We start from the raw sequence: 13586 nt of genomic DNA on the forward strand, positions 1-13586 counted from the left end.
AGGCCGCGAGCGGAGATGCCCAGCAAAACACGAGAGAAAAAAGCGCCGGTGTGTGCGTGTGTTGGCTGCGCATGCCTTCTTCTGCGCCTTCTAGAAGTCGGGTAGCCGGGTGCCGCACCTCATCTGCGAGAGAGAGCGGAGCCAAGGAAGCGAGCAAGCTTCACACATTCAGAGCAAACACAGAAAAGAAATATGAACACCAACTTGACGCGCTGTAGATCTATGCGGTCCCCGTATAAACGCACGTGCTCCCGGAAACAGAAAGAGCGCGAGGCCGTCCTCTCGCGTGAGGCGAGGAGCAGGAACACTGGTGGAAGAGGCCACACACCCAATCGCAGCAGCACACCCCGCTGTTTTTCCCTTGCCTCACGGGATCCTCTCTCGGGGTGTCTGCGTGTGGGTGTATGGGCCTCCGTGGCGGCTCCTCCTCTTGCTTACTCTCCACATCACAACTCGAAGAAAGAAACAGTACAGCTACAGATAATACAAAGTGCATGCACGTGTCATCACACACTTCGTGCGCCTCCGTGGGCGGGGCACCTGGATGATAGCGAGTTAACCGGAAAAACAAACGCCCCCATGCACGCGTGGGTCTCTTTCGCGGAAGGGTCGGTGCCACTGGCTTACAGCGGTGGCGCCGCAGGAAGGCAGAGCCTTCACAATGTTCAACGAGGCATGCAGCAGGGCAGGGGGAGGGGGTGCTGGAGATGAGAAAGGAAGTGCAACATGATAACAGAGAGTAGTAAAGCGTGTTTATCACACCCAAGCTAGCAAACAAGACGCGGAAAAGCAGGCCATCAACCCAAGATACAATCGATGGGGCGGCGAGCAGCCGCCGAATGGCGATCCAGCAGACTACTCGGTGCAAGCATCGTTTCCAGTGGTGCGCCACTTGGGGGTCTTCTCTGGGAGAGGAGCACTAGGGCTTCGCGACGAGGTTGGGACTCGCTGCACCGCACCAGACGCCTCCCACTGGGCCATGTAACGGGCACGGCGATCGCAGTAGACGTCATCCGTGATGAACACTTTGCGGCCAAACCGAGGAGCGGTCAAGGGCACGGAGGTGGCGCTGTGGCTGCGGAATCGCGAGGACCCACCACGCACGCTCTCGGGACGGCCCTTCCCTGCACGGCATGCGGCACCACAATCGGCACCAGCGGCTGAGACAGCACTGCTCGGCTGCGGTGGGTTAGTAGGGACTCCTGCAGCAACGTCACGCTCTAAGCAATCCAGCGACTTCTCCGGCTTAGCGTGATCGCTCGCCGCGTCTTCCCCAGTCGTCGGAGAGGTCTGAGGAGATGTCGGCTTCAAATCATGTGACGGCATCGGCGCTTCGCAAGCGGGTGGAGAAGGGAGGAGCCTCACGTGATTACGTGGAGACTGAGAGGGGTGATGCCCGTGACATGCCAAAGACGGACACCAGATCCATCCCCAGTGCCACTGCCCCTGCGCGGAGGAGTTGTGAAAGTCGGCGCAGCAGGTCGCCAACGGCGCAGGCCCGTGGCTGCACACCCTCTCACGATGCTGCCGCTGCGGTGATGATTCACGGTCGCGGTGCGTTGGCGGCAGTGGCGGTGGCGGTGGTGGCGGCGGTGGCGGCGGACGTTTTTCTGCCTTTGGCAATAGCGCTGGGTACTCGATCTTCGGTTGCGTCGACGGTGGCACAGCATGGTCGCTGTCCTTGCTGTGACTTGGTAGCGATGGTGGCTGCTCCTTGCGCTGCGGTGGCGGCGTGGAGAAGCGAGCGCCCGCGGCAGGGTCGGCACTACATGCTCTCTGGAGGGAGCAGGCACGGGGGCCGCAACCCCTCCGCCGATCCTCCCGCGCGTTGCTTAAGGCAGCCTCCATGCGCAGCGTCTCGCGCGCCCGCTGCGTCTTGACGATCTCGTTGTGTCGTGCGTCGAGCTCGGCCTGCAGCATGCGGCGTCGCGCCATGTATTCGTCATCCACCGCTCTTTGGTAGAAAGAGTTGCGCTGGCGGCGCAGTATCTCCGCCGTGTTAGACTGGTAGGAGTTGCGCCCGCCGCCACGGTGGCCGCGCTGCCCAAACACATGGGTCAGGGCGGACTTCCACCGCCGATCGGCGACGCGGGCCTCCTCGCAGCGCTGCTGAAGGGTGAGAAGGTCCGCCTCTTGTAGCTCTGCTTGCTCAGGAATGCACACAGGGCAACGCCGAAACGAGTGCGGGCCGATGTGAGCACTGGCATCGATGTGACTAGCCCGACCGCCGTGGGGGGTGCCACTGTGCCGCGCGCCTTGGCTGCTGCTCTGTGCAGGAAAGGACTGCGACGGAGCCGTTGGGCCGCTGCCGTGGTAATGGGTGCAGGTACATCGCTCCTCGCAGCAGCACGGTGGTCTGCTCGGTTGTGGCACGGGTCGCCTCCGGCGAGAGGCACGGCAGTGACACATGCACGACTCCGCCGACGGCATCGCGAAACGAGGGGAGGCGGAGGGATGTTGATTGATGTCTATAGTTTGTGTCTTATACCGGCAGCGGTGCCGCGAATTGAGTCTGGTTTGTGTGCGTGTAAAGAGCGAAGAAAAGTGCGCAACGACGGCGTACCTTCGGCGGGCGAGAACGCACAACAATACCGCAGGGAATGGTATCGGCAGCAGAGCATTCAATGCACGAGCACCGATAGGTGCAGGAAAGCGGCAGAGGGTGAAAGCGCCAGAGAATGTCCACCAGGAAGGAAAACAGGAAGAAAACAGAGAAGAGGCGTGAGCGTCCACAAGATGCAGGAGACGGTGTGCCCTACACCTGAGTTTCGGGCATTGTCGCCTTCGATCCTTCTCGAGCGTGTCACCAGAGCCGCGGGAAAGGGGAAGGAGGGAAGCCGCGGCTACTTGAGCGCGCGCCGACGCGTTCATTTTGCGCGCTTATATCCGCGATGTGGCTGGCACACCTAAATATACGCAGGGCCATCTATCGCGCGTCCCGTCGCGTGGAAGACGCCAGCAGGCGAACTGAGATCCGTCCTCCTTGCGCACAGACGCTGGATCGGCCGAGAAGTTGGCAATCTTCGACAGCACTCGAGGCATGGGATCTGCGCAACGCTGCTGTGCGGTCGCTGACGCAGTTGCTCCTGTTTTTCAAAAAGCCGAGACTCCCTGAAGACGAGAAGACAAATAGGCAGAGGATACACACACACGCACACGCGGAGACACACGCGGGAGATTCCTGTAGACATCAAGACAAAGCAAAGGAGCCGAGGCAGAGAAGCGCGCGCGCCCGCGAAAGCCGAGCCTGTGGCCCACTCCTGCACGTGTATCATTACACACGCAAGGGATGGGGGCAGCTGGGCGGTTGGAAAAAGGCAGGGTGTCCACGCACGAAAGAAAGGCGAGCGAGACCCACCTCCCTCTTGCCTTCAACACCCACTGTCTAGCCGAGGAGGAGTGAGGTGGGAAGAAGGAGAGCGTTTGCGCGTGAGCGGCAATGCTCGCCGCCGCCCCCATCTCTCCGCGCTCTGTAGCAACGCAGAAGTGAGCGAGGCAACGAGCTGATCGGGTGTGTGCACGTTGGGCCTTTACGGAAGTGTGGTATCTCTCCAATCTGCCTGGGGTGCTGTACCTGTGCAACTCCGCCGACATCGTTGTCGTCGTCAACCCGACACGGTCGCTCCCACGTGGCTGTCCCCGCCTATGCCTGGTTGTTGTCCTTCTCCTTGGCTGCCTCCTCGATCTTCATCTTTTCGTTCTCCAACCGTGTCTCGGCAGCGCGGGCGCGACGATCTTTGATTTCCTGCAGCTCTCGCGCTAGCTTGCGGCGGTTCATGATGACGCCGTGCAGCGCACCGATGCAGCGCGCGATGGCCGCTAAGAAGGTCGCAATCGCCTCGTCGTTGGTGTGCCGGATCATCTCGATCGACGAGCGGCGGGCGTAGATCTCAGGCTGCAGGCTAATCAGCTCCTGCAGCACCTCCAGTACATCCTCGGAGATCGGCATGACGGCGTTTCCGACATCCTTGAGGTACTCCTCTATCTGCTGAAGCACCTTGCACAGATGAATCAAGGACAGCTCCCGCTCTTGCACCTGCGTGGAGAGCGTGGTGATGGTGGAGTCGGTCAGATCGCGCAGGAGATGCTCGATGCCGATCTCCTCGGCTTCCTCCGCACCGAGGTGGGTCGGGATGTTGCGGAACTCGAGTGAGCGCGTGCCTTCACGCCCCTGCACCGTCGTGTAGGCCCGCACCGGCACGCCCTTGTTGTTTGGGTCGGTGTTTACTACACAGTAGACAGGATTGAGACAGAAGCGATCCGCGACCAGAAGATGCAGCAGCATGTCATTGGGCTGAATGGTGGGGCCGGAGGAGTACCACCCCACAACTTTCACCTTCGGTAACACGCGTTTGTGCATCGCAAACATCTCCTGGGCGTAGTTCGTGTCAAAGAACCATACGTCGGCATCCTGCGGGTCCTCGTCGAAGGGGACGGCGAAGCTGTTGTTGATGTCGAGCGTCTGCATCCCTGTGGAGTCGCGCACGTAGCGCCCAAGCAGCAGCCCTGCCACACGCTTTTTCTGAACGGCAGAGGTGTTCATGCGGGCGTAGTGGTCCACCAGGGACAGCAGCACCAGCGGGTGCACTTCCACACGGCCCGCTGTGGGAAGGAACGCCGGAGGCGCCGCGACATCCCCCTTTCCATCACTGCCGTCGTCAGACGCGACGTCGTTGCTGGCCACAAGTGGGTCGGGCTTCATGGACTTCGGATCGTTGCTCATGGTGCCTCTGGATTTGCTTAGGTGCCGGTGTATGCGCGTGGAAGTGAGAAACCCGATACGAGCTTGTGTCTCGTTCCGCAGCACTTCGCCGAAAATAGTAGAATAAACGGCAGCGACTGCGCCTGCCAAGGCTATCCTACTCTGCTCGCTGTCGCGCTGATCTGCCTGTGTTGGTGCTTATCTTTTTGCTTGGGCGGTGCGTCCCTATGTTAGTGGTGCGCACTCGCCGCAGCCGCACTGACTCGTACTTCTGTGTGTGTGCGCGTGTCGAAAGCAAGCAATGCCACGGGCAGGATGGATCGGAGCGAAGGAGACCGAGGGGTCGAGAAGGACACGTCACGCGGTAAAAGAGCTGAAAACTGTCGAGCAATTTTATGTTGGGGTGCACGTAGCGATTTGATCGTCGTGGCGAAGGGGGAGGGACATGCACACGCGCGTGTGTTACCCCGAAACGAAAGCGGAGGGAGACGATGCGGTGAACGCCGAAAACAGGAGGAAGAGAAGGGAAGAGGCAGCGCAGAAAAAGATGGCACAGACAGCAGCACTGAATACATGTTGCACAGGGATAGAGACGCACATGGGCTAGCGCCTACAAAGCAGATGCACGTACGATCTGTTTCTTGTGTTGCGGCGGAGGGCACAGCCCTGCTGCACAAATGCACTTCATCAGCCGAGTTGCGCCCCAGTCAGTGAGGCGGAAGATAAACATGGAGCACAGAAAACACACGCATGCACAAAGAGGCCCACCCCGAAGGGCACGCACAGAGCGACACACAAAAATTTCGAAGACATCACAGCAAGGAGGAAAATCATGAAAGCAGAGAAAGGGCAGAAGTCACGCAGAGCCACCCCCACCCTCCCCCGGGGGGAGGAGAGAGGAAACGTGACATAGCAGAGGCTGCACCTGCGCCGCTTATCTTCTTTCACCACAGCTCTCCCTTCTGCGCTGCTCCTCCAGTCGAGAATCCAAGCAAGCCACTGTCACCGTTCGCTGCAGTGGCAGTGCTCCGCACACCAACCGGCGAGCAGGCATGTGCATATGCGACACACGAAAGAAGCACGCAACGAATGCGAATGAGGTGCGGAAAATGGTCACGAAGACGAGTGAAACGCTACAACAGAAGAGAGCGTCTTTCTTCATCGACCTCTTTCTGACCGCCTAGCAGCACGGACACATCGCGCATGACGCCTCTTTTTCTTTTCTTCGTGTTGCTTCGGCTACATGGATGGGAATCATGCGCACATTATGACGAAGGAAAGACAGAAGCCCACATCCATAATGAAAAGGCGCCGCCGCCGAAACAAAATACGCATGCGCCAAGAGAAAACCCTGACAACGTCTGCCGTGGCGCAGCCACGGAAGCGATGAGGAGTTGAGAGAGGGGGCGGGAAATGTGAGATGGACTGCAAGAGAGCCCAAACACATACAGGCAGAGAAGGGAGAAACGAAAGGAGGAGAACGTGAATGCTGAGGAAGACAACAGAAGTCGGTCAGCGCGCCGGCAGCGGCAGCAGCAGCGGCACGAGGACGCAAGGGAGCACGCACAGACGCGGGCGTATGTCAGCGCAGCCCATGAATCAGAAAGAAAGAGACATTTGAAGAACAAAAACGAAAAGCAGCGAAGAAACCGGAGGAGATGTGAGCGCGCACAGCGATGAGCGGGTGAAAAAAAAGAAGGGAAGTTGGAAAGACGACAACGTACGGAGCGTGTTTGTTGGATGCCAGACCAATCAGCTCCGCCGCCAAGGCTGGCGCTAGTGCAGTGCTCAACAAGTGTCACAGCCTCCGCAACTTGGGCAGCAACGGGTAGTGAGGATAGGCAAAGGAAAAAGAAAACCGTGTGCGTGAGTGAAATAGAGAGTGAGAGGCAAGAGCGCCCCAGCAAAAGCCGAAAAGGCGATATGCGCACACAAACAAAAAGCAGTCGACGCCGCCCCAAAGAATGAGCGGTGGAAACGGGGAAACAAACAGCGCAAGGAAGTGGTGAGATGGTGAGTCAGCGCTGATGGAAACGACGCGCGTGAGTGGCGGTGTGGATGCTGATTTCATATGCGTCTTTCCTTGCCGGTGCGGTGCCGGTGGCGCACAATGTGAGCTCGTCCGTCTTCTAATTTATTTCAGCGCGGTAAGGGGAGCGTTAAGTGGGAAGAGGGGGTTGATGGCCTCCGTCGTGGCGGGGCACTCAAGGTGAGGCCCCGTATGGAGGCAAAGGCAGAAAAGGTCGAAAGAAGAGGGCGGCGTCGGCGGAAAAGTTGGAGACCACAAACGATGGGATGTGCAGCTTCGAACGGGGCATAGACGAGTCCAACGCTGGTGCGCGAGCGGAGGCGAAGGCAACCTTTGCTCCTCTGCAGTGGAGGTCCATGCTTTGTTTTTCTCCCTTCCGCCTCAGTCCCACACCCCACCCCCTCGCACAGGAAGCGACAATGACACTACAAGGGCTGCTGCAGCACGTGGGGGGGGAGGAAGGAGGGGAGCAAGAAGGGCGAGAAATGATGCACGGCGGTAAATACGAGAGGCAGAGAGATGAGCGGGAGGACCCCCTGCACCGCTCCCATCCCACCCACCCACCCCCCTCACACGCACTGGCACACATAGACACGCATGCCCATTTAGGGGGAAAGAGAGGGGGAGGGGGGCTGTGCGGTGTGTGAGTGCGTCCTTACGTGCATGTCGCAGAGTTGCTTTTTTCTCGATTGAATTCAAAACATAACATTCAGTCAGCGCACACACTCTTTATACGTGCGTGCAATGATCTTTTTGTGTGTGTGTGTGTGTCTTTCCTTGCTTTCTTATATTAGTGGGGCCGTCTACTTAGAAGATGACCCTGTCCCACCCTTCTCGTCCTCTTCACTTGTACTCTTTCACTCACTCTTCGTCGCATAGAGCTCTCCGCTACACGCTTGTAGCTCTCCTCCCCTCTCTCTTTCGGTGGTCATCCGCACCACGTCAGCGAGGGCAGAGACACATCGAAAAAAAAAATTGACACGAACAACAAGGATGTGTAAGGATCCTGGCGCAATTTGCCTTCGTTTTCCCGTTATTACCTATTGGCAAGTGCGGGGGAGAGAGGAACAGCGAGAAAGGGGCGCAGAAACTCGCGTAGAATGGAAGAGAGCCAGAGAAGCCAAAAGAAACTAACAAGCGAGGAAGCCGAGAAAAATACAATCAGAAAAGGGTTACCGTCATTCTTTTCTTGTAAGAAAAGCTGTGTCGACGTTCATCTTGCAACCTGCATATCAACCCCCCACCCCTTCCCTCCTGCAAGCACGCACGCAAGGATATCAAAAGCTGACATTGCGCGCGTATGCACACACACACACAGATATGTACACCAGCAACACAAAAGGAAGATCGAAGAAAACATACGCACAAAAACGCACACCTCAGCTGTGCTCGTGAGCTCGATCAACGCGAGTGTACAATCAGTGGCCCATGAAAGAGAGCAAGGATATTCTATGAGGGCCTGTGTCAGTGTATGCAGGGGTTCGTGTGTATGGGTGTCTGTATGTGGGTGTGTGGAGGATCGCTGTTCTCCTCCACATGCGTCACCTCGCGAGACGCAGAAAGCCCCTCGTCTTGCCATGGTTGCTTTTTCTATTTTCCCAGTTCCCGGCCTGCGAGGCGAGAAGCTGAAACACCTCCTTTTTGTCTTTCGCTTTTCTTTTTGCTTTCCATATGCCCTCGGTGGCACCTTTTTTTTTCTGCCTTCAAGTTGGCCCTGCCTTGGTGCATCGCTCGAACTCCGGTATACTCCAGCTATCTCTATCTCTTATCTTGTTCTTGGTGCCCTTCGTTGGCCGTCGCAGCGGATGCAACAAGCTTTACGTATGACCCCGCACTTCCTCGTCTCTTGCGCAGGTTGAGCAAACTCCAGCGTGGCTCACTTGGTCCGCTTCTTGCGCTCTCTCCGTCGTGCTTTCTTCGACTGACAGCGTAGGAATTAACGAACAGCAGAATAGGGAGAGAAGTAGGGGGCGAGAATGATAGAAGTCAGACGCGGCAAAGAGAGAATTCTCGGCGGCCTCGGTGCGTGCATATGTCTATGTTTATAAAGGCATGCTCGTCTCTACTTCAGCTGCGATGTAAAGTGAGAAAAAAAGAGAAAACTGAAAGGTTGCATGTTGTGTGCGTGTGTGTGCTTGACAGATGCGCTGAACAGGCCAACCAGGAAGGTGACGGTGCTGGAAAGCAGGGACATGAGCCCACTCGCATGAACAAAAAAGGGCAGAAAGACACACAAGCACGCAACACAACACAGGGAGAGAGGGCGAAGAGAGGCGGGGGCAGCCCAAAGCCCAAGCACGCCAACAACAACAAACCGCAAAGAAGAGAGGGGGCGGCAGAAGTGGGGGGGGGGACAAAGGCCAAGGAAAAAAGACCAGACGCGAAAGAAAAAAAACTGAACCTCCTGAGAGTTAACACAAGTGAAGAGAAGAGGAGCAAAAAGAAGAGCGTAGATGTGCGCTCGTGGAGGACGCAGAGAGGCAGGGAGAGAGACAGACACAGAGAGGGAAGGGCGTGACAGTCGAAGTGTGAAAGACGGGACAGGGGCGCGGCAACGCCGGACTGCAGGGGAGGGATATGGAGGAGGGGTGCGAAATCGCAAAATAGAGATCGAAAACAACGCCAAACCAGAGAAGACACAACTTGAAAAGAGAACAAGTGAGGTGTGTGTGTGTGTGGGGGGTGGGGGGCAAAAAAGATCATTTTCAAAAGAAGTACAAGACAGAGGAGCACCTTGAAAAAAAAAAACAGACAGACAGAGAGAGGGAACAGATAAGTCAAGCTACAGCAGCAATCTTTTGTTTCTACTATCCATCCACGTGTTTCTTTGTTGCTTCCTTTCTTGTTCTTTGCTCTACAAAGACCGTCAGAGATGCCCGCGAGGCACCGCACACACACACACACTCACACGCGCCGCACAAAATACCAAAGCGTGTAAAAGAAAGGAGAAGCAACTGACAAACACGCACGCGAGAGGACCGAAAAAAAAAAACGAAATCGACACAAACCACAAATGCGAGGCAAAAAAAAAAAAAGAAAAACCGAAAAGAAAAGATGCACAAAGAAAGCAAAAAAAAAATAGAAGGCATATCACATCAACCGGAACAGAAGCAAAAAAAAAGAGTAGGAGAACCGAAAAAAAGATATATAGAGACAGATAGAGGGCGGGAGACATGTCTGAAGGTAAGCCCGGGCAGCACACAAGAAAGGGTTTTAAAAAAAAGAACAGGACAGCGTCCGGCATCCTTGTGTGTGTGTGTGTGTGTTTGTTCTGTGTGTAGCTTAGTTTTTTGTGCGTTTGTTTGGTTAGCTGGTTGGTTCCTCTATTCCGTGTGTGAGTGGTAAATGAGGTTGCTGATTTTTTCCTTCGTGTTCAGTCTTTTCTTTTTTTTTGCTCTTGAATGTCCGTGTGTGTGGGGACGGCGATCGAATTGTGTTTCCTCTCCTCCCTTGCCAGCGGTGTCATTCCCAAACCTTCATTTGCGTGCGCTCAGGTAGGGAGGGACACACACACGCACACAGGTACGCAGAGACGTATTCGCGTATGCGCACGCAGGCATGCACACCTTGAGACACGAAAGAGCCACACAGGCACGCTTCTTTTTTTCGTCGCCGGATTGTTTTCGTCGCTCTTCTCTCTTCCCCTTCCGCTTCATGGAGTACAGAGTGCAAGCGTCCATCGCAAGAGAGAAACAAAGAGAAGATATAAGATGGGTGGAAGATGGGCGTGAGTTCGGGTAACTCAGGCCTCTCCCTCCACCACGCCCTCTTTTTTCTCATCTGTGCCTGAAAGTGGGCAACGCGTTGTTGGTTCCCGCGAAATTGCGTGCATATGCGCGCATTATTCTCTTCGCTTTATTTTTGCTTTTTTCTGTGTGTGTGTGTGTGTGTGCCTGCGTGTGGCTTCACTACCCGGGACGTAGAGAGCGCATAGCGGAGGCTCGGAGGTAGCACAGCATGTGCGGAGAGCATGTGAGTCGGTTTGTATATTATTCCTTGTTTCCACTCTTCATGTGGTTCAAAGAATCATCTACACGCTCTTTCTCTTCCTTGCCATCCATCGACGGAAAATAAAAAAACGAAGCAACAACGTGCGAGCGCCGACGAGAAAGTAGAGTAGGCAGAACAACGGAACGAACACCAAGAAAAAATCGTTGACACGACGGCGCCAAACATGCAAGAGCTCACACACAGACCAAAGCGCGCAGCAACAAAACAGGCAAACATATAAAAACAAGAGAATGTAAAAGCGTAAGGCGAGAAATATGAACCAAAGGCACACACACACACACTGAAGTGAGATGAAAATAGTTTTTATCTTTTTTGAGGGGAGGGGAACAAAAGTAATTGTTGGCGTCAGAGTCTGGATTGTCTGTCGGTGCTTTCTGTGTTAGAGAAGCAAAAATGAGGAGAGGCGCGGGTAGGAAACAGGGAAGGTCGGAGGGGGCGAATCAGCACGCCTGCAAGCAGAACACCACAAAGAAAATCACAGAGAGGCACGCACGCACACATCAAAGCCCATTAAAAAAAAAGAACCCCTGCGCATCGGTGGATGTTGTCCGTGTCGATTCAGCGCGGCCATTGATCGTGTGCTGCTCAAGTGCATACATGATTGTGTAGAGTGTCGCTCTTTTTTTCTTTCCTTGGGTGCCCCTGTTCTCCCCGTGCCCGGTTTGTACATACTCTTCTCGGTCCTTTTCACCCGCAACGAAGAAGAGTGGAAGAGAGAGAAACAAAAACGAAGGAAAAAGAAGGGTAGATGCGGAAAAAAAAAAGAAAAAAAAAGAAAGGAAAGGGGAAAAGGTGTGGGGAGAGGAGCACAAGCATCATGGCCAATCTTCTTTTTTTTCCTTTTCTGTCTATGTTGCTGTTTCCCGTCTTTTTTGTCTTTGCCTCACCATTAGCGGTTGATATAGATACATAGATATACATACCATACATAAACGTATCTATATATATATAGATATACAGATGTATATGCATGTATATGTGTATGTACAGCTAAGTATATATATATATATTGTTTTCCTCTTCCGTAGCCGCACAAGTCTTTTTTGTTGTTTTCGACTTCATCGGGTGTTTTCTCCTTCTGTTTCTTTCGAGGCCCAGTGAGAGAGGGGAGGTAGAGAGAGTACGATGCAAAACGTGTTTGCATGTCAGGTGTCGCACACAGACAACAAGCGCACAGTGAGTTTGATCGAGAAACCGGCTGCGCCAATGAGACCTCGGATACCCCTCGAGCGAGAGGCGCGCGCACACAAACACTCGAGCATAAACAGCCACAAACACACTAGTACACCGGTCGATAAATATAAGAGCAAGCTCCGCTTTCCATCTGCACCGCCGCCGCTGCATCTCGCCCACATCCGCTTTCGTTCATCGACAAAAAGAGGAAAAGCAGGGAGATGTCTGTACAGCATAGAAGAATTTTGAACGAAGGGTGACCTTTTAGTGGCTGTCTTTTACTTTTTTTCGCGCCACAGTACCTGGGAGTTCTTCATTGCAAAGACGAGCAAAGAAAAAAGTGCGGGAAAGCAGCGAGTAGCCTGGAGCCGGTGGTGGCGCTCATTCAAATGTGAGTCATCTTGTGGCGAAGAAAAAAGGCAGAGACAGAGAGCGTGCACGTGTGCTCGACGAGCTTTCGATGGTGTTTGCCTTTCTTTTCTTTCTTTGAGGAAGGGCCTTTTCTTTCGCCCGTGGGCGCATTCATTCTCGTTGGGTTCCCTGCTCTTTTTTTTCCGAATGTGCACCAGGCCCTTCCCTACCATCACTCACATTCTTTCCTGCTCTTCTTGTGCTAGTAGCTGTCATTTAACGAAAGATGTCGTATGCCGAGAAGAAAACGAAGAGATGGCGCACGAAAAAAAAAGAGAGAGGGCCTTTTAGTGTGTGTGTGTGTGCTTCGCCGTGTCTGAGCGAAAGAGTTCCGTGTTGGCTTGCAAGAAAGCGCTTGTCCTAGAGCGTGTATGTGTGCGACAAGAATAATAATAAAATGATGTCGTATTGTGGGTACCCCTCTCGGGTTGCGGAGAGCGTCGGTGAAGATGTGTCTGCGTAAGTTTACGTGTGCTTATTTTGTGTCCTTCAGGCTGAGAATTGCGGAAAGCAAGCACACACACACACATAAGCATGTGCCGAGATGCCCAAGAGCGGCGTCAGCAATCAGCTACGGAAGGAAACATAGAAAATGTGATGTGAGCGGTTCCGTATCGATCCGATCGGTTCCCCGCAATGCTATACGCGCTGAAAAAGGCAGAACAAGAAATCTTACGTCGGTGTGCGTGTGTGCATTGTATGCATATCCCCGCGCGCATGCGTGTTTACAGTTGCTGCTGTGCCCGCTTCCTTCTCTTAGGAGGATGTGTACGCTGGCTCGTACCTCGAGAAGCGCTGAAACAGATGAAGAGCGATAAAGGAAAACAAGTGCGTCTTTCAAGCACCCCTTTCTTCGCTCCACATCAAAGCGGCCCTCTCTCTCTCGAGCACGGGAGAAAAAAAAAAAACGCTGTCTGTGCAGACCTGTCGTGCGTGTCACGCCGGGTAATTTCGCGTACGTGTGAGTGTGTGGGCGTGCGCCGTTGGATACTCCGCTCTTCCTCGTTTGTGTTTGCCGTACGCTCCGAAGAAACAGCAGCATTGAACGAACAGCGAGGCGCGACGCGCTAAAACATAGAAAGACACACAGAGCGGAGCACGCGCCAGAAGAGAAAAAAAAACGCATACACACACACACACACACCACAGAACCTCTCGACGTCCTCACTTGCCGCGTGCTTGCAGCAAATCGCGTCAGCTGCAGTGCCTCCATAGTGGGAACGCTGATGGCTCTCTCTCGCGCAGTGAAGGTGCGCTGCT

General features: G+C 54.6%; 2 protein-coding genes across 2 annotated transcripts; both read right to left on the reverse strand.

Moving 5' to 3' along the window:
- Positions 1 to 855: 855 nt before the first annotated feature.
- Positions 856 to 2430, reverse strand: LINJ_32_0390 (conserved hypothetical protein; the record flags this gene model as incomplete). The annotated part of the gene is made up of 1 exon (XM_001467684.1): positions 856 to 2430. One exon carries the CDS (start codon positions 2428 to 2430, stop codon positions 856 to 858), a length of 1575 nt encoding a protein of 524 aa, XP_001467721.1.
- Positions 2431 to 3643: 1213 nt separating this feature from the next.
- On the reverse strand, positions 3644 to 4723 carry LINJ_32_0400 (putative 26S proteasome regulatory subunit; the record flags this gene model as incomplete). The annotated part of the gene is made up of 1 exon (XM_001467685.1): positions 3644 to 4723. One exon carries the CDS (start codon positions 4721 to 4723, stop codon positions 3644 to 3646), a length of 1080 nt encoding a protein of 359 aa, XP_001467722.1.
- Positions 4724 to 13586: the final 8863 nt, after the last annotated feature.

The sequence above is a fragment of the Leishmania infantum genome, chromosome 32 (genome assembly GCF_000002875.2).
Source record: "Leishmania infantum JPCM5 genome chromosome 32".
In the NCBI taxonomy this organism is placed as follows: domain Eukaryota; phylum Euglenozoa; class Kinetoplastea; order Trypanosomatida; family Trypanosomatidae; genus Leishmania; species Leishmania infantum.